The sequence below is a fragment of the Eleutherodactylus coqui genome, chromosome 5 (assembly GCF_035609145.1).
Source record: "Eleutherodactylus coqui strain aEleCoq1 chromosome 5, aEleCoq1.hap1, whole genome shotgun sequence".
Lineage (NCBI taxonomy): Eukaryota > Metazoa > Chordata > Amphibia > Anura > Eleutherodactylidae > Eleutherodactylus > Eleutherodactylus coqui.
The window spans coordinates 126,838,524-126,859,303 of record NC_089841.1 but is presented as its reverse complement, the minus strand read 5'-3'; the positions used below and the strand labels follow the sequence as shown (position 1 = coordinate 126,859,303).

Here is a 20,780-nt window from a genome sequence, read left to right as displayed (position 1 = left end):
ATGTAGGGTCATAGAACATACAGTGCTACTGTGATGTTGCTAGGACCTTTCACCAGGGTCAAGTGCCCTGGGTATTTTGGTGCCAGTATTCACCATATTCTGTTTTTTTCTGTCCCCTCTTGCCCCTCCAGTGCTCCAGGAATCTTCAGAATATAGTAACATCTATGTAGTTTTGAATAATAACATTCTTAGTCGAAAGGCACCACTGGAAATGTTTCACTAATGGCTCAGTCATGCAAGTGTATTTTTTGTCCGTAATACATCAATATTTTTATGGACATAATAGGAACATCATAGAAGATGATATGATTCAATTGGTGCATTCTGACATGCGTTTTTCATGTGCATGTTTTAATGTGTGTGAAAAAACTACAGTATGTCCTATTTTGATCAGTATTACAGACCAACATTACCCATGGATGTCTATGGGAGCATTAAAACATACAGTGAATATGCGTGCAAAAAAAATGTATATGCACCAAAAATACCCTAAATATGCACATATACATGCAGTAAAAATTGTGCGATTTTCACGCACTGAAACAGCAAACACTTGCGTGAAGGAGCCTTTATCTGGCCATCAGCTTTCTCTGTTGTATGGCTAGTCTTATGCAACAATGAGTTGCATTTTCTGAATCATAGGAAGTGCTTATTAATAATGTCACTGAGTTAACTCTTAAGCTGGCCACACTGATTAAATGAAGGTCTTTTGAACTCGTTGAATTTAGGAGTACCAGCATTCTTATGTCTATGGGGATGTCCTGACTTTCTCCAATGGATAGACATTGGGGCAAGAAGGATCCAATGTTGGTTTTCAACTTGCCTAATCTATTTGTTCTCAGTTGAGATAAGCCACCATCAAAGGTATCTGGAAGTATCTTATTTCTTTCTCCCCATTCAGAACACTGTGCCAAGTCTACAGTATACAGGGGTCGGATCAGGAAAAATAGCTGTTCAATAAATAGCTATATAATGTGTATACACCAGCTTTAAGGTGGTCATACACATTCGATAGAAGCAGGATTATGGCTGAACAACTGTTGAATGAACAATTGCCTGGTGAACGATCATTACACTGATGCAGCCATACAAAATCGTCCATACTGGCCATTGCAGTTGTTCAATCCAACAATCTATCAATGTAGAATGTTCTTTCATGGAACAGTAAACTCCACCATATACAGTCAATGGTTGGCTTCTTTCCAGATGATGAATCTTTTGTCATTGGTTGGATAAAATGATCATCTGTTGCTATATTTCACCCAATGAACAATTGTTTTGATTGAAATTGTATGTTTTATTAAACTTTAAACTAACATGTATAGGCAATCCTAATGTAAGATAGCTTCTGAGTGACAATATATAATAACTAGGGATGAGCGAACGTATCCGTTACGGACACATCCGCACCCGGACACCGGCTTTGCCGAACACTGCAGTGTTCGCGCGTAAGTGTCCGGGTGCCGCCGGGGGGCGGGGAGATGCGCGGCGGCGCGGGCGGCAGTAGCGGGGAACAGGGGGGAGCCCTCTCTCTCTCCCTCTCCCCCCCACTCCCCGCCGCACCCCCCCGCGCTGCCACGGCGGCCCCCGAACTTTTTCGCCCGAACACTGAAGTGTTCGCAAAGTTCGGTGTTCGGGCGAAAAAGGGGCGGAGCCGAACGTGTTCGCTCATCTCTAATAATAACCTATGGGTATCGTATTTCTAATTATGAACTGTAGATAGGTTGTATAATGATTGTGACAAAAAATGCAATGTGCTTCTACAAATTTATCAATAGAAGTAAGAATATGACAGACCTCCACTGACTTATAAAGGCATCAGTCAAGGTTCTGTCAAGGTTTATGCCATTTTGACAGCACAAATAGTTATGCATAATGTGCTGGTTTTACTAGTGAAATACACATAATCATCCAATTGAGGTGCCAAATAGCACACTGTAATATTTTTTTATAAGAAAGAAGTATTTTCCTTATTCTGTAGTTAGTATCTTGTGCATATTCCATGTATGCTTATATGATCACTTCTGGAGGATATGCAGTACGGTAGGTGAACAAAACAGCCAGCTTCATATGAGATGACCAGCTTAATCAACCAACCAAAAAACACATTTAATTTCTAACTCTAAGCGCATTGATCATGGATAACGTCTTTCAAGAGATCAACCTTAATAATGATTTGGGCATATGATGGAAATCATTCAGTAGAGTTCTCCTCTGATGATCGAGTATTGATGAAAAGAATGAAGCACTAATGTAAGGTGGAAATCCATGAAATGTATCCATGAAAATGATCCAAGAAGGATAATATTCAATACCTTGTACACATGACCTGGTGAAACAATAGCACCCAAATATACCAGGCACTATTTAATCTAAAAGTGATAAATAATGATACGAACATGGAAGCAGAAACAGATACAGGTAAGCAAGTGCTTCTTTTATACCCAACTTCCTTTTTTCCTTTAAAAAGATTCAAGTCCTAGACATACAGTAACCGAGTTTTATATAGAGGCCATAGCAACTCAAATGAAACGTGAGATTTCCATTAATGAAGTTTAAATGCTACAAAAGTATATTTATTGTGTATGTCTATGCATGACACCAAAAATATTTGTCAAATTTTCCTAATTTGCCTGTAATCAATATGATCTCAGCTGTTTTAACTTATCCCAGACTAAATATTTAATGTATTCTCTTACTTGATATTTTCTGAAAAATGGAGAACATGTAGTGTTGCGGCATGATATTATGTAACATAATAAATCTGATGCTGAAAAGCAGTGTTCAGGATCTAACTGCATTTTATAGACATAAAGGAGTACATTTCTGTAAAGAATGAGGTTCTACTGAATTTAATTAGGTTCCTACTGTATAAATTCCTGGTTATTGATGGTTTTCCTGGAGACATGTTGTCTACACATGTAATATAAAAGTCATCCATCCCACAAATCTTAGCAGACAGTGATTCTGTATTTGAGAAGTCTACTTTCTGTCACTACTAGCCCCTGTGCGCTCATATTCGTTTTTAGAAGAATGTAGTAGGAGGTTAATATAGTGATGGATGTAAGAATAAGTGAAGTTGGTATTGACTAGTAAACTATTGTAGCAGAAGCTGCTGGAAAACACAGACACACTGACTGAAATCAATGCCATTGTAAGATCCCCAGAAAACAATTAAACCTGTTGTGAAATAGTCAGGAATTAAAGCAAGGGTGATATAATTAAACAAATATGAAGGATTCAAATCAGAGGAATAAGCTGAAAGGCTGACCTGGGTAGTTTATACAAACAAGAACGCACAAGCTTACAGTTGGGATTTGGGGTTAAAGAGTCTCATCATTACCCGATATACAGTATAGCATTTAACTGTGAGTTATACTGTCCTACAGAAATCACCGATCATTGAACATGTTCTTCATACTTCTGTATACATTCAGGCAAGTAATACAAAGAAAGAAATTAATTTTGAGGTGCTTCCAGTCCTCTGACCTCTCTCTCTCATTTTCCTGTGGCATCGAGTCCAATCTTTCCATTTTATATGAGAAAACAGAAAAAGAGATTTCCATGATGTTGGAAAATCTCCTTAGAGAAGGTCAGAATGTCTGCTTGATGACTACTACAGTCCAACAAAATAAGACCTTCAATGAAATTAATCCCTTTATGAATGGACAAATTCCATAAAGTCATTGGGATAGTTATGCATATACTTCAAGGATTTGTGAATGCTACATTTATGTCAATGCAGGATATACCGGAATTTTAACATTCAAGCTATGGAAAGCTAAAGGAAATCCAGGCCAACCGGGAAACCCAGAGTCATAGAGGTTTCCATATGTGGGGAAAGGGAAAAAAACTAACAATGTACATTACTGGGTTATTTTATAAAAAAAATTAATTAAACAATATTTAGAAAAAACCTGCCCCTATGACATTGACATAGATCTAATTCTACAGCCGTCCTTCATGATAGAAGGCCAAGGTGTAATACTAAGGACCACTTTATCCAGACAACACCCCCTATCCAGACCAGGTTTTCTGTGATAGATTTCCCATTTTGTTTTATAATATGTATACTGGCCATCTTGTTTGAAAAGACTGCCTCCTAGAAGACTAATTTTTTAAGTGCAATTTTAGGTGGCCATCCAAAAGAGGTTTCATTGTATATTTTTATGTTTATGCTATTATTATTGTTAATACATTTAGATACTATTATAATCTATTAAGCTATTCTGGTAGTACAATTGTATGACAATGCTGAGGTCAGTGTACATATATGCGCTTGTTTATAAGTACATAACTTGTGTATGTGGATTATTTGTGCTGTTTTGCTTGTTTCATATCATTATTATGTGATCCCCATATGCAGAAACGTGGCTGTAATTACTTAAAATAATGGCTTCTCCTGACAACTTGTATGGCAAATGAAAGCACTTTTGTTCAATCCAGCTCAGGTCAATAGTGATCAAATGTCAGTGTCCTTCCCAGGAGGCATGTTGAGCAGTCCTGGTGAAATCCATTGCTCTTCTCAATGTACTTGTTAGTGACAGGTGTCCACGCACAAAAACTGTTATAATTGGGGACTCGCTGACAGTCAGAGTAAAAGGCCAACATCCAGCCACAGGAATGGATTGTTCCCTCCGTGCTTTGCGTCTTTTCTCATAATTCAGAGTTTAATACAATAGTTGGCTTAAGATAATATAAAGATATCAGAGATTGGCGTGGCTCCTGTATCCACATGTGACAGATATGTACGCCTGTTTATTAGTAACTGCCGAGCATTCAAAACTAGAATCCCAACTCCCGCCAGACCAATGCCAGAATGTAGTAGCTATAGTATGTTACACAGTGTTTGATAACATGTACGTCTATATGACCTTTGGTTGAGGACATTGAAAAAGCCGTCTGTGACATGTCCCAATAATACTCCTCTGCTTTATTCTCTACTTAATGGCCATAAACTCTACAAATATCTATTCATATCAATATTATACTTCATTTCTAGTAACAATGGATAATGGTTTCTGGATCTGACTACAAGGCATCTTGATGTGTAATTGCAGGCCCTCTGCTGGATGTTATAGTCATGGCAGGTTTTTTGTTCGCTTCTATTTATTATTATGCTACCTATAGGCATACAAATAAGGCCACAGTCTGATGAACAATCCAATTTATATTTTATTCGTAACATGCACCAAGACGTAGCCACAAATGTAAAGATATTTTCCACAATATCATCATTAGTAATGTGGGAAACATCTTTCATGTCTATTGTCCCTATACAGTTTCTCCCTGATAGTGAGCTAAACACTATGATTTAAGTAAGGAAAGGTTTGAAGCGTAAACGATGAGCTTAACGGACAATATTTCAGTTGGAATCTAGTTAATTGAACAATTATCATTGACGATTTGAAAATCAATCAGATTCTTAAAGATTATTGTTGTCTATGGCCAACTGTAGTATTTTTATTGTTACTGTATAACTAATCTGCCAATCCTAGAGGGACTAGAATTGAATGGTTTAATCACTAAAATGCCACAAAAATGATAACATTTTAATTTATGCGACAGATACAATAATATCAGCTGTTTTCACAAAAAAATACAGTATGTTCAATAAATAGAGATGAGCGAACCTACTCGGCCACGCCCCTTTTTTGCCTGAGCGCCGTGATTTTCAAGTACTTCCGTACTCGGGTGAAAAGATTCGGGGGGGCGGCATGGGTGAGTGGGGGGAGAGGGAGAGAGAGAGGGCTCCCCCCTGTTCCCCGCTGCTACCCCCCGCTCCACCACGCCCCCCCCCCCCCCGCCCCCCGACACCCCCCGAATCTTTTCATCCGAGTACGGAAGTACTCGAAAATCGCGGTGCTCGATCAAGTGATTACTCGAAACGAGTATATTCGCTCATCTCTACCAATAAACTCTCCAATGTCCACTTTTATTGCTGGGAAACTTCCAATGGGTTCAATGCTTTCAAGCCATCAACAAGCATGTAAAGAAAAGTACCACAACATGAAATGCAGCAGCTATTCTGGTCTCCAAAATAAAAATTGCAAAGGCGAAAGCTTCAAACTGCTGAGGAACTAGCATTAATTTGTCAACCACCTGACGGAACCATAGGCCCCTTATTCCTAACACTAGGCATATAATGTGCTGTATTAGATTCGTACACTATAAGGCCTCTCTCACATGGGTGGAGGTAGATGGGCATCGTGCGCATACCCCTTGTGTGCAAGCATGCAGCAAGTAAATAATGACATGCGTACTTGTAATAAAATTGTGGCAGTAAAGTGCAATAATTTCATGAATAGTTTAATTAGCTTGCATATATACAGTGCTAGCAAAATTTCAGCTCCACTAGCAGTTTTCAAGGATTGTGTATATGCTATATTCAGTAGTTCTGTACTTATAACCCCATGCATGGAATTTTTAGGGTTGCCAACCAGCCAGAAATTTGTGAACAGTCCATAAAAATGTGACTTTTTTTCCAGTGTCTGTGAAAAAAAAATTGACGTATCCGTGATTTTTGTGAGGCTGGTGGTAATGGAACAAGTCATTATGATCCTATGTATCGTCATTTAATAGCTCATAGTAAATGCTAGTAATGAGTTCATATCTGACCTATAAGCATGTATCACTTTTAAGCTTCATGAGTCAATATGGTCTTCCAATGTGTCTGTAAGAAATGTTGGTTGTCCATGATTTTTTGGAAAAATTGTCCAGAAAAAGAGTTAAATTTGGGTTGGTAACTTAGGACACTCCGTATAAACTACAGATCCCCAGAGCAGAGGATTTAGAAAGGGACTGAGGACTGTTGACAGTACTAGTAGAACCAACATTGTAATATGCACCACATTTGTACCATGAGGATAGATCCTCAATAAGTGTTTCCTACCAGATTGATGTTATAAGTGTATATTTTTAATGTATCAATTCATAAATTAATAAATGAGACGGCACCTACATTTTACATTGCACAGACTATTTTTCTTTGGAGTGATAAACCCCTGAATTATTATCTGTGTGCAAACCATTGGCTTCAGGACAGGAAGCTCTATTGAGATATGAAACGATGAGAGATATTTTCCCCCATGATAGATAAACAGAAGTTAGATCTCTCATGAAAACACCATTCACGTGTAATATATATTTTCCAGAGTGCCCTCATCTCTGAAAAAAATCTAATAAACCGTGTAATAAATATTAACAACCTTACCGTAAAACTGACTGCGCTCATCAAATTTACTTTAGAGGTTAGTCACCAAAGTTGGACTACTTCTTCATGTCAGTGTTACGGGTTATTCAACTCCCTGAGAAAAAGTATATTTGCTCAACAGTAAATTATATTCATATGTAACCAGCAACACAATGGATGGACAGAATCTTAGGAATCATGAACATGCCAATGGGAAAGCTGAACACCCAACCAGAAGACCAGACATTTTGGAAAGAAGACATGGTCACCAAGAGTGAGACATGGCCTGATGGCAGTCAATCATAACCAAAGTCACACAGCTGAACATACTCTAATTTATGTCCAATTTAATAATTTAATGCAGAACCAATGTCCCCTGAACACAGTTATCTGTTGTTTAAAGTGATTTCTCAGGATGCTAGTCTCTGCTTTACTGGTGCCATCTGGCATTGAGTACCACTGACCTGTATTGCATTCTTATCTAGTTTTATAGTGCATTAGAATGTAATTACACTGTATAAACAAACAATAAGCTATTAACAATAATAACCATTATGAAAGACAATTGCATAACAACTCCATTGATCGGAGATTGATGGGACACATAGATGAAGCCTATGTTATATATTTGTAAAAGGGTATGATTGCTGAAATAACTACTGGAGTCCTAAAATTCTAAACAGAAGATTTATTTGGACTGGCATTTCATATGCCAGTCTAACAACAATATATATTGGAGTAAAGCCTTTTATAAATCCCTCCTATGTCCCAAATCAAGATAATCATAAAAGTCAGGAACCCTGCACATATACGGAATAAAGCTGGTATAGATGCTCTACAATGATATTTTATGGGTAGGCCTTGGACCTTAGCCTACCAGAGTCTAAATTGCATTACCTTTGTTCGTGTATTATTCTTAGATTTATATTAATATTCTATAGGTAGTTTAGATTATAGACATTGGATCTTTTAAAAAAAGTAGTGGATCCCTCCAAAACAAGTAACATTTTACTATAGAAAAGTTTCCTATTAAAATAGTATAGATACTTTTTAGTCAAATGCACAAGATGAGAGTTATAGCACATCAAAGTAGTGACCTTGGGGTTCAAGTCAGGCTTCTTGTTGGTAGACCTCGATTACATAGACCATTTTCTTTTAAACATTGACATCTACAGTATGTAATACCAGGAAGTCTTACAACACTTGTCTCCTGAGAGCTGTGCCACACAATGACCAACAGCTTAGTTTTGACTTGACTGGTAGGCCAACTTCACTGCAGTGTAGTAGATTACAGACGTATGTGCTCGTTGCCTGAAGGAAATATGTGAAATAGTTTGTAGGAGTTTAATAAAACGGCCTTATGTAATAGAGAGTGAAATGTCATGAAGCACTTTGCTATGGCATTGACTAAATTAATGTTCTATGATGCAGAAAGAAATGGATTGCTGTTGCTTTTAGTTTATCCCATGTCGTCCCGTTATTTTCTAATTAGCAAGAACACATATATAAATCTATATTTAAATATCCATACTAATTGTAACACCCATCATTTCATCACAGTCATGAAAGAAAGCCAACAGTATTTCTAAAGAGATTTGCTGCAAGCCTACAGACTCATTTGCCAGTTTCCAGACCTTGACGGTAAATGATCACATAGCTTGTCCAAACACCATGTGCTGAATACAGTAAATGTGGGGGAAAACATCATATAGCACAATGTATTAACTATTTAACGCATACACTGGGTCTGTACACTTATAGTGAAGAGTGGATTCAATTCTTTGTGTGACACTGTAATATCGTCATACTAATGCAATAGATACATAAGCTATTATACTCTAGATTCTACTGCCTAATTACATGTTGCTCATATGTAATTCCTATGTCTGATGCTGATAATAGATTATGTCTGCAAACAGACAATGTTAATATTCTCAAGGTGTTTGTGATGTATGTTAAGTACCAATGAATATTGGGAGGCTAACAGTATGTAGATATCCTATCGACATTTTTAGAAGAAAAAAAAGTGAAAATGCAAATTTCAAGATTGGACCCTTAGTTACTGTTTAAATATTGGATTTCACTTGCAGTGTAGACCTAAGCTAGCTAATTAGGAGTTAAAATCATAACTCAATTGATTTAACTGCCCAAGGCGTCTCCTGTACTGAAAATAACACCGACAGTGCCCATAAAATATATTATATTTGACATTATAAAGCAGGACCAGTATGTTCACATGTTAAAGTCAAACTTAAATCTCAAGCTATGATGCCCTCACAGATCTACTTTGCAAACATACCCCTATTATATCATTCAATCTAGTATTCATATTAGAATCTCAATCATCTACTGCAATGCCCTAAGAGTAAAATAAAGAGTAACTGTATATTGTAACATTGAGGGCCATATATAGTAGTATACTTCATATAAGACATTCAATTTATTACCAACACCCCTGCACAGGCAACAGATTTATGGGCATATCATAGGGTAGTTCATAAATTTACTGCAGCCTGAACTGGAGAAAAGTCTTTATGACATCTTAAGTCTACTGTATACTACCATATATATTCGTACTTATGGCAGCATATATGGGCTTATTAGCTACAACTTATCAGCCTCTGCTTTTAAATCTGTTAGGGGTGCCAGTAAATAATGTAGTAATATACTGTACACATGGTCTGTCATATGTGCTGATATGGTTACACTACTTTGTGTCTTCTAACATGTAATGGAGGCGTTACAGCCGACGCTTTACATTTCTTATTGGAGATAGATAGATAGGAGATAGATAGATAGATAGATAGATAGATAGATAGATAGATAGATAGATAGATAGATAGATAGATAGATAGATAGATAGATATGAGATAGATAGATAGATAGATAGATAGATAGATATGTGAGCCCATATCTACCAGTGATCTGAATTGTTACAGCCTGTTGTGTCAACACTCCTGTTTATGCAAACATAACTATATGGATTTGTATGGATTTTAATTTTATCCCACAGTCTAAAAATTTACTAATAGTTTAATTGGCGTCCTATGAAATCGTCCCATGTGTGTGTGTGAGTGCGCCTGAGACTGAATAGATTGTGAGCCCCGTGGCGACAGGTGGTACTGTGAGCCCAGTCACAGCAATACATATACTGTACATGTAATAAGTCATGGTAATATATGGATGCTTCCTCCAATATAACCTGTCCCTTTGACAATCTTTCAATGTCATTTACCTTAATCAAGCTGAGAGCCAATATATTTCTAAGCCTATTAAATGTGTCTATATGCTTGTTTTATTTAGTGTATCCCCTTCTCTTGTAGTGTGATGGAATGTGTGAATTTAACAAGGATCCACAGAACAGCAATAAAACTTACACCTTTTCCAGCTAACTCCAGCCACACAATTACTTCCAGAAAGTGTTTCCCTTCATGGTATAGGACATGCAGAGGTTCACAAGGACCCAACAAGCTGGGAGATGGTGTACTCTATAGTAATCTTCCTAAATCCAACTCTCACCCATATTATAGCAGGTCCCTAATTTAAATGTAGTGATAAGATGGCTAAGGCTCTTCCGCTCTCTTAATTAAAGTGTGCTGCATCTTTTATGGTTTCATTGTTAGATGATACCATATTGAAAACTGATTATTTTTTTTATTTTAATTACTATTACTACTTTTTTTTTTTTAAAGCACCATTAATTTCATGGCATTGTACAAATAAAAATAGGGGTTTAAATACATTTACTATGTATATAACCACATTACATATATACTAACAGGAATGATAAACATCTACTAAATGTCTAATTGAAAATACTAAATGGCTAATGTGAAGCATGCAATAATTAAAATGCTGTTTTATATATATATATATACAGTACTGTGCATAAGTTTTAGGCAGGTGTAGAAAAATGCTAACAAAAATAGAAGATGCCTGATTGGCTCCAAATTTATTTTGGAGTAGGACAACAACTCCAAATATAGAGCCAATGTTGTAAAGAACTATCTTCAGCATAAAGAGCAGGCAGTCCTGGAATTGATGATATGGCCCTGATTTCAACATCATTGAGTCTGCCTACATCCACAGGGCTATGATATATTCTCCAAGATGTTTGGAATAACCTCCCTGCCAAGTTCCTTCAAAAACTGTGTGCAAAAGTACCTAGACTTGATGCTGTTTTGAAGGCAAAGGGTGGTCACACCAAATATTGATTGGATCCGCGTTTCTCTCTTGTTAATTCACTCTGCACTTTGTTAATTGTAAAAAAAAAACTATTAACACTTCTATTCTTGAAAGCATCCTTACTATTTCCACACCTGCCTAAAAGGTTTGCATGGTACTGTACATAAATGTATGATGAATGGATGTATAGATGTGTGTATGTCTCTATTGCATAGTTGTTACAGCTTAGGGTGAGGCAACAAAGGTTTGCAATTTTATGCATATAAAATGACCTATTATCTACCTTGAAGAAGGACTCTGCAGGGGAATTTCAGTCTAAACTGGTTGATAACAGACGATAATAGCTTGCCTTCTACTTTTCAACAATGGTGCATGAAAATTGTGTTTCCACAAATGTATGTTTATGAGCTCCTAGTCTTTTAGCGTCTAATGTTTATTAGTATTTTCTTTCTCTATTTCCAGAACTCATACATCTAAGCTGGAGAAGAGCTGAAGCATTTCCTAAGGATTGATTGGATTAGTGAATTAAATGTTTGTTGTCAGCTAGAGGAGGTTGAGAGGAGCATATTGTGTGTATAAAGGCTGCACCCCTGGCCCTGAGAGACCCCCATATACAATGTACAGATGATGAATAGGAGCTGGGAGCAGAGATCGATGCTGTCTCTGTGCTGGCTCCACTCTCTCCTACAAAACTATAGGGCAATTAATTGTGCCTTGTCCCCTCATCCTTCATCTGCTTGTGGCATATATCGATGGAGATTACTGCTGATGGACCATTTTATCACCTTAAATAAACAGCCACCACCTTTTCTAACCTCAATCTAATATATGGCTGCATGTCCTCCTTAATGGGAGGGGGCAAGTACAGCTGCTGGGTGCAGATCCAAAAACACGGTGCCATCCAATGCATGCCACAGCCAGGGGGTACAGGAAATTTTATATTAAGGTAACTTAAGAGCAGTATGCATTGCAATAGTACAGACATAGTTCTCGTATATCTATATTTGCATTGTAGTGGAAGGAAATATATAATACACCCTTAGTAGATATACACAGTAGTTACACTAGTTAATGATATGCACTTAAACAGGTGTGGTGTTATGTAGTGTCGTTTACAATTTGGTACAACTTTGTCGTGACATCACTGTGTTATCCGTGGTTTTCCTTAGCTAGCTAGAGATATTCGTTGAGTGCTCCCTGAAACAGTTCAATGACTAATTTAGCGCTGCTAAACTTGTAGCGTTATATTGCCCACAGTACTCAGATGTCTTCAGTGAAATATGGAGGATTTATTCACCCATGGTATACAGCTTTATATGCACTGAAGACGGACGAGTGCTATTTATGTCCCCTTCTTCTATACTCTGCACCCATTATTTAGGCGTTCTGCAGCACACTGCTGCTCCATTCATCAGACTTCATTGTCTACATGAAAGTTTCCTGCTCCAGCTATACAGTACTCTACTGTAACTATATACCCTATAGTTATATACCATAACCTCTAGCACTATATAGAGTATACACATCCATCTGCTGTTCTATAGAGAATCACAGATAAGACATGGTAGTATCTTCATGGGCAGCGGTGATTAGTAAACTCATTCCTACTGCATTGACGAACTCTTCTAATATTAGACTTGGTCAGTAAGCAATTTAATAGTTTGTGTCCAGCCGAGGCCAATTCATGGAGGATCAGTCTGAAGCTAAAAAATATAATTCAAAGATGATGATAATGACAATAATAAATGTAAATATCTTAATCTGAAATGTTTTAATTGAAGATATCCAATTCTACTGACTTGTAGAGAAAAATCTTGATATAATGGTAAACATTTAGAGAACGCTAAATATCGGCATTACAGAAAACCAAAATTGACTCTTACAACTTCCGTAAAACCATATTTCATATGAAGTACGAAAATAGAAACATAAATACAAATGATATGCACATTATATTTATAGTAATAGCGTTTAATATATAGATAAGCGGACCGATAGATATTTAGACTAGTTGTAAAGCCTTATAATCAGGAGAATAATGTATTATCCTATGCCGATTACTAGTGACATACCTTGGTACGAATTGGTTGTCGAGTAGTAATTATTACTACTACAGTTACATTTTCAAACTCTACCCATTAGATTATTATTATGATGATGGTGAACTAACAATCGGGGCTTTAGTCTTCATTCCTCTATTACATTAGCTATGTCTGCATTTTAAAGGGAAGGTTCACCAACATGTGTATTTTTTAGCCCTCTCTGTTGATAAATATGCATATGCAAATATGCATAAAAAGGAGGAGCAGCACTATGTAAGTATACTAGAATGGGTGCAATCCTTAAAACACTCACCATGTGTTACAATAATAGAAAAAAAGTAAAAAGGCAGCACTCCAACTCAACAAATGCTGAAAAAGTAAGGTCATTTATTCAGCCATATCTATCTATCTATCTATCTATCTATCTATCTATCTATCTATATCTCTATCTCTATCCATCCACCCATCCATCCGCTCATAGATATAACATATAGATATATCGCATTGGCAGTGTATAGTATTTCTAACCTCGATCACGGACAACTTTTATTATAGTTTCCGATACTCTTGGCCTTAGCAGTCCAGACTGGGCTGAATTGCCGAGGAAGCACACAGCTACATTTCGTACCACTAGCCGTGATTACGTGGTATCTCTTATCGGACAGATGTTCAGCGTTCTCGGCATTTATGTTAATTATAAATTAGTGCATACCATATTGTATCCACTCCTAGAAATGTGTGAACCCCAATAGATCAATTAGATACCTCCGCTATATACAACTGCAGTCACTGAGGTCATTGAACTCTTTGCATTCTAGTACTTGTGTGCACTGTGTACTGCATATACAGCTGGAGTAGCACCATGTGTATTATGTGTATATTGTATACTGCTAAGGGTTGCACTGTGTGTACTAATGTGTATATTGTATACTGCTGGAGTAGCACTATGCGTACATGTACATCTTTTACAGCTGGAGTAGCACTCTGTGTACTATGTGTATATGTTTTGGACTGCTGGAGTAGAACTGTAGGTACATCTTATACTGTTCGAGTAGCACTCTGTGTACTATGTGTATATTTATACTGCTAGAGTAGCACTGTGTGTATATTTCATACTACTGGAGTAGCACTGTATGTACATCTTATACCTGTGGCGTAGCACTCTGTACTACGTGTATATTTTATATTGCTGGAGTAACAATATATGTACATCTTATACTGATGGAGTAGCACTGTGTGTACTATGTGTATATCTTTTACAGCTGGAGCAGCACTGTGTGTACATCTTATACTGATGAAGTAGCACTGTGTGTACATCTTACACTGATGTAGTAGCACTGTGTGTACATCTTATGCTGATGGAGTAGCACTCTGTATACTATGTGTATATCTTTTACAGCTGGAGTAGCACTATGTGTATATTTTATACAGTTGCAGTAGCACTGTGTATATCTTACATAGCTGGCATAGAACTGAGAGTATATCTTATACTGATGGAGTAGCACTGTGTGTACATCTTACACTGATGGAGTAGCACTGTGTGTACATATACTGCTGGAGTAGCACTCTGTGTACTGTGTGTACATCTCATAGTGTTGCAGCAGAACTCTGTGTACATCTTATACTACTGGAGTAGCACTTTGTGTACTAATGTGTATATTGTAAACTGCTGGAGTAGCACTATGTATACTATGTGTATATTTTATACTAATGGAGTAGCACTGTGTATACATCTTATACTGATGGAGTAGCACTATGTGTGCATCTTATACTGCTGGAGTAGAACTCAGTGTACATTTTATACTGCTGGAGTAGCACTCTGTGTACTATGTGCATATTTTATACTACTGGATTAGTACTGTGTGTACTATGTGTACATCTTATACTGCTGGAGTAGCACTCCGTGTACTTTGTGTATATTTTAGACTGCTAGAGCACCACTCTGCTATGTGTACATCTTTTACAGCTGGAGTAGCACTATATGTACATCTTATACAGCTGGAGTAGAACTATGTGTACTGTGTATACATCCTATACTGCTGGAGTAGCATTGTGTGTACAACTTATCCTTCGATTGAGTGATCCTGTGTGTACACAGATGGGTAATAGAGCTACATAGAGTTGTTGGGAGTCACTATTTGAGTGGCACTGAGCGTACACTGTTTTATAGTAGAGGTACATATAGTTGTTTGGGTCACTGCTGGAGAGGCACTGTGCATACAGTATTATATGGAAGGTAATAACAGGGGTACATACGATTGTTGGGATCAGTGGTGGGGTTGCTGAGTGGAATGATCTCCATCCTCTGTTGTCCATACAGATAATAGTCTAGCTCCTCTGGGGTACACTGCAATAGGCTGGGTGAAGTCCCCTCCTGACAGCTGGAAGCCACCAGTTCCTTCCTCTGTGGTCCAGGGACTTCCATGCTTGGAGCAGCTCCCATAATAGTGGTGATTGAAGTGATCCCGGCCAGTGAAGCAGGGGCAGAGGGTGCAGGGGTAGAGGAAGATGAAGAAGTGGAAGACAGGGAGGCCGGGCGCAGGCGGAGGCTGTCTGCCGGAGGCTCAGGGAGTGGGACATGGCTCAGGACTCCAGTTTTCACATGATGGGTCTGGGGGAAGAGCTGCTGCCAGTGCTGGAGGTACACCGGGTCCACCTTCAGGAAGGCAGATCCTGCAGCTTCCCCGGGCTTCAGCATGGCCACCACCTGCATACAACAGAAGTCACTGATCTGCACACTAGAAAAACATATATATATCGTCCACATACGTACTCAGGTATGTATTCGATGCTAACATCATGCATTCATTATATATATATATGTATATAAAAATTTAGGCAATCGTACGTATATGTTCACCTTTTCTGCGTATACTCATGCATTGTATATACTTTCCATTGCACGTAGGTATGTTCACCTGCATGTATTGTATATGCTTTCCTCTGCATGTACCCATGTATGTCTTGCACACACTTTCTCCTGCATGTACTTATCTATGCAGTGTATATACGTTCCTCTGCACACATTCGTGTAATTTACTTTCCCCTGAACGTACTTGTGCATGCTTTCGCCTGAATGTATAATATATACATTGTATATACTTTCCCCTGTATGGTAGCAGCCACCGTACACATGTACTCATGCATCTACTGTTACTAGTGTCTACCATAGGCACATAACAGTATAGGCAGTATCTATATCCTCCACACAGGTACTCATCAGGCATGCATTTGATGATAGTCCCATGCATTATATATATCCACAACTTACTGTACTTATATGTCTGTCAGTGTATTATATTAGTGTACCTTTGCTATGGGTCACTTCTGACAATGCTCAGTATACCCCATATAGAGCAACAAGACAGGGCACATGGAGGAAGCGGTGATCTATTACACATAGACTTGTGCACCTACCTGGGTATGTTCCCTCCAAGTCACGTCTCCGAGGAGGAGGGTGTACAGGTCCAGCTCTGAGCCGGGGAGATCCAGAGCGAGGTGTGGACTGAGCTGTGGGCTGTGTGAGCGCTGGGCAGACTCTGATCACACTGTGTAGTGCTGGATGCTGAGCTGCTCTCTGGCACACTCCTGCTGCACACGTGTCTGCACACAGGGGGGACACATTAACCCTTCCCTGTCACACCTCCACTATCCTCTGCTGCAGCTCCTGCATGCAGAGTGCAAGCTCCACAGTCCAATTGATGTGCCTCTTCTGCATAGCCGATGTTATGGAAAGTATAATATGGTGGTGTACTTCTTAATAATGCAAAATCTATCTATCTATCTATCTATCTATCTATCTATCTATCTATCTATCTATCTATCTATCTATCTATCTATCTGTCTGTCTGTCTGTCTGTCTGTTTCCCTTCCATTAGGAGGGTTATCACTATGCTTATATGTAGGTGATTTCCTGTAAATTAAGAGACTGTTCAATAATCCAGTGCTGAAGGAAGAATGCCATATGTGATGTGTATTATACCTGTAGAGTAGAGGCTATTTAAAATGTTCTTCATACAAATGCTGCAATTAAATTACTTATTTAATGATGGCATCAAGCAACCAATCATTGAGGTCATATAGTCTATCCCTATCCTATCTGTGTATGTTCAGTTGCTGTACTGCTTATGTTCATATCCATGTACTGTATATACTATACATTTATATCCTTGTACTGTATATTTTCTATCACGCACTGTGTGTTTTACCTTAATACCGTGTATGTTCTGTACCTGTAACGAGCATGTTCTAACCCTGTACTTTGTATGTTCTATGCTTGTACTGTGTTCTACATTATTTCTGTACTGTTTGTTCCAACCCTGTACTGTATATGCTATATTCCTCCCTATACTAGACATTCTATCACTGTACTGTGTGTTTTATCTTAGTATTGCGTATGTTCTGTCTTTGCATCATGTATGCTCTATCCCTCCTAGCACTGAGTGTTTTATCCCTATCCTGCGTACAGTATCTTCTATGTTAGTACTGTTTATGTTCCATCCCTGTACTATGTATGTTCTATTTCAATACAATAAGTTCTATTCCTGTACTGTGTATGTTTTATCCCGTCCTGTGGGTGTTGTTCCCCTGTTCTGTGTATGTGCTGTCACTGTATATATTCTATGCCTGTACTGTGTCTGTTTCGTCCTTGTACTATGCACTGTATGTCCCAAACCTGTACTATGGTATTTCGTTCCTGTGTTGTAGCAAATGAATGTTCTGATATCAATGGAAGCGCTCTTTGACTTCAACCTAGTTGCTCTCGTAACTTATAGTTATATATATATATATATATATATATATATATATATATATATATATATATATATATATATCCCTATCAGTCATTTTTGTTTGGTTTATGAAAACATAGAATGTTAAGTTATTAGGACAGCGGCAAAAATAAATGACAATCACCATATTTCTATGGAGAAAAGCAGTTTACATTTCCGTTATAGGAAAGTTTATTGTTATGTTACGCTGTCTATCTCGTATGATAGTTATGTGACTCTACTAAACACTTTACATGGGACTAATAGAAAACGGAACCAGGAGAAAGACCAAATCCTGATCAACCTGATTGTTAACTAACCAAAACTTGCCATCTGCTTCCACCAACGCCGGTATCACAGTACCAGTTTGGAAATGGTTAATATGTGTCAGTCTGTGTCATTGTGCCGATCAGATAGTAAATTGATGTAGTAATAATGCACACATGGAATTATTGGGGGAAGATCGATGTTCCTTACATGAAGGCTGCAGCTCATTTTTACCGTATTTCATACTAACATTTTATAAATATCGTTTTATGTTAATTTATGTTATTTGTATCTAGTATTATTTATTTCAACATATTGTATATTTGTTGTACTATTTAGTATACTATATAGAGTATTTTACTATACTAGTATTACACTTTGCTGAATTGTGTGTTCTAATTTTATTACTAAATTCGGCAATATGAGATTATCACTGTGCATCTTCATAACTGAACTTTTATTTAAATCAACTGACTAGATTAAAATAACACTTTATATCATTCCCATAGCTCTTAAATTATTATACATTAAAGATTTGTGTATAAAATGTTGCACTGTCTCTTCCTAAATCTAATGTAACACATCCCCGTTTATATGATCTAGTATCAGTTATTTAGTATAAAATATATGACAATTTCCGTACATTTCATGACATTATATCAAATATGTTTGTGATATAATGAATGTTTTATTTAGTGTACATTGTTAGACTGTTATTATAATATGTGTGACATGTTTACAGTATTTCTAGTATGAAACCATTTATTAATTGTACATTTTTTAATGTGATATTATTTCATTCTTACGCTATCAAGTATTATATATTTTAGCCATTAATATATATATTATATATATATATAGATATATATCATAATATACATTACAATGTATAACTTGTGCATGGAATGTAAGCTGGTAAAGCACATTCTGATGGATTCCTAGTAACACAATAGTTCCTGTTGTCTTGATTTACTATGAAGGGTGTGTCAGTTCATGTAACAGTCATACACTTACAGCAGGGCGTTATAATTACATAAATCATTTTATGTCCCATGTGCTTAATAATCTCAACTCATATCTAGAAAAAAACAGGAGGAAGTCCACTATAACTAAACAGCATCACACCTAGTAATCATTGATTCTAGAAACAAGCGCCGGAGTGGTGCTGTGTAAAGACAAGAGCATCTCAGGTACCAGGGATACATGGGGAGACCCGGGGAGGTTTTTCTCCTGTGATTAATGACCTATAGGATAAATGCAGCGAGCAGAGGAGCTGGGATCAATAAATTAAGAATCCCAATGTATCATCTAATAGGAAGAAGGTATAAACACTAGAGACTGCTCTCATCTGATTTTGTTTGGAACTCAATTAAAAAAGTTAGAATTTCATACTAATTAATTCACCTAATTCCATAAAGACTAATGGCTGCTACATGTGACAGAAGACCAATAAAGAACTCAGCAGCTTTTCCTGAGACCTCAGGCTTCTCATGATCATAGACGAAGATCATGGATTGCAGAGTTAATAATTCATTAATACAAACCCTCCCATCCTAACACTGCTCTGACCTGAGCGTATATATACTATCACCACTGCTGCTGCTGCATACAAACACTTCTTCTACACATGGTATACACACACACACAAACACACTTCAATCTCCCCTGAGCTCATAAGCATCCTTATCCGCTGCCGATGACTGTATATACTGTATAGACACACAAACCTTCCATGCATTGTGCTTACAGTACTATGCAAAAGTTTTAGGCAGATGTGGCAAAAATGATGCAAAGTAAAAATGTTTTCAAAAACAGAAGTGTTAACAGATTTTTAACAACTAACACAATGCAAAGTGAATGAACAAAAGACAAATGTAAATCAAATCAATACTTGGTTACCTTCAAAACATTGTCAATTCTTCTAGTTATACTTGCACACAGTTTTTGAAGGAACTCAGCAGGGAGTTTGTTCTAAACATCTTGGAGAAGTAACCACAGATATTCTGTGGATGTAAACTTGCTCAAATCCTTTTGTTTCTTCATGCAAGCCCTGATTGATTTGATGATGTGGAGGTCAGGGCTCTGTGAGGTCCATATCATCAATTCCAGGACTCTCTATGCTTTTTTTGCTGAAGATATTTGCTAATGACACTGGCCTTATCTTTGGAGTTGTTGTCCCGAAGTAGAATAAATGTGGAGTTAATCAGACGTCTGCTATTTTTTTAAAAAAAATCTTAATTTGCACCCTTTTTTTTTTACACCTGCCTAAAACTTTTACATAGTAGTCTACACCATTACTACTGCTGCTCATACTGTTATCCC

At 37.4% G+C, this 20,780-nt stretch overlaps 1 protein-coding gene across 1 annotated transcript in view; it reads right to left on the bottom strand.

The window, feature by feature from the left end:
• PRDM6 (PR/SET domain 6) overlaps positions 1-16,951 on the bottom strand; it is a 118,520-nt gene extending 101,569 nt beyond the window's left edge. The window contains exons 1-2 of the mRNA XM_066601909.1: positions 16,837-16,951; positions 15,676-16,126 (exon numbers count right to left, since the gene is read on the bottom strand). Coding sequence (XP_066458006.1) covers positions 15,676-16,117 — 442 coding nt within the window. The 5' untranslated portion in view covers positions 16,118-16,126; positions 16,837-16,951. The remainder of the gene's footprint in view (positions 1-15,675; positions 16,127-16,836) is intronic.
• Between the last annotated feature and the right edge of the window lie 3,829 nt (positions 16,952-20,780).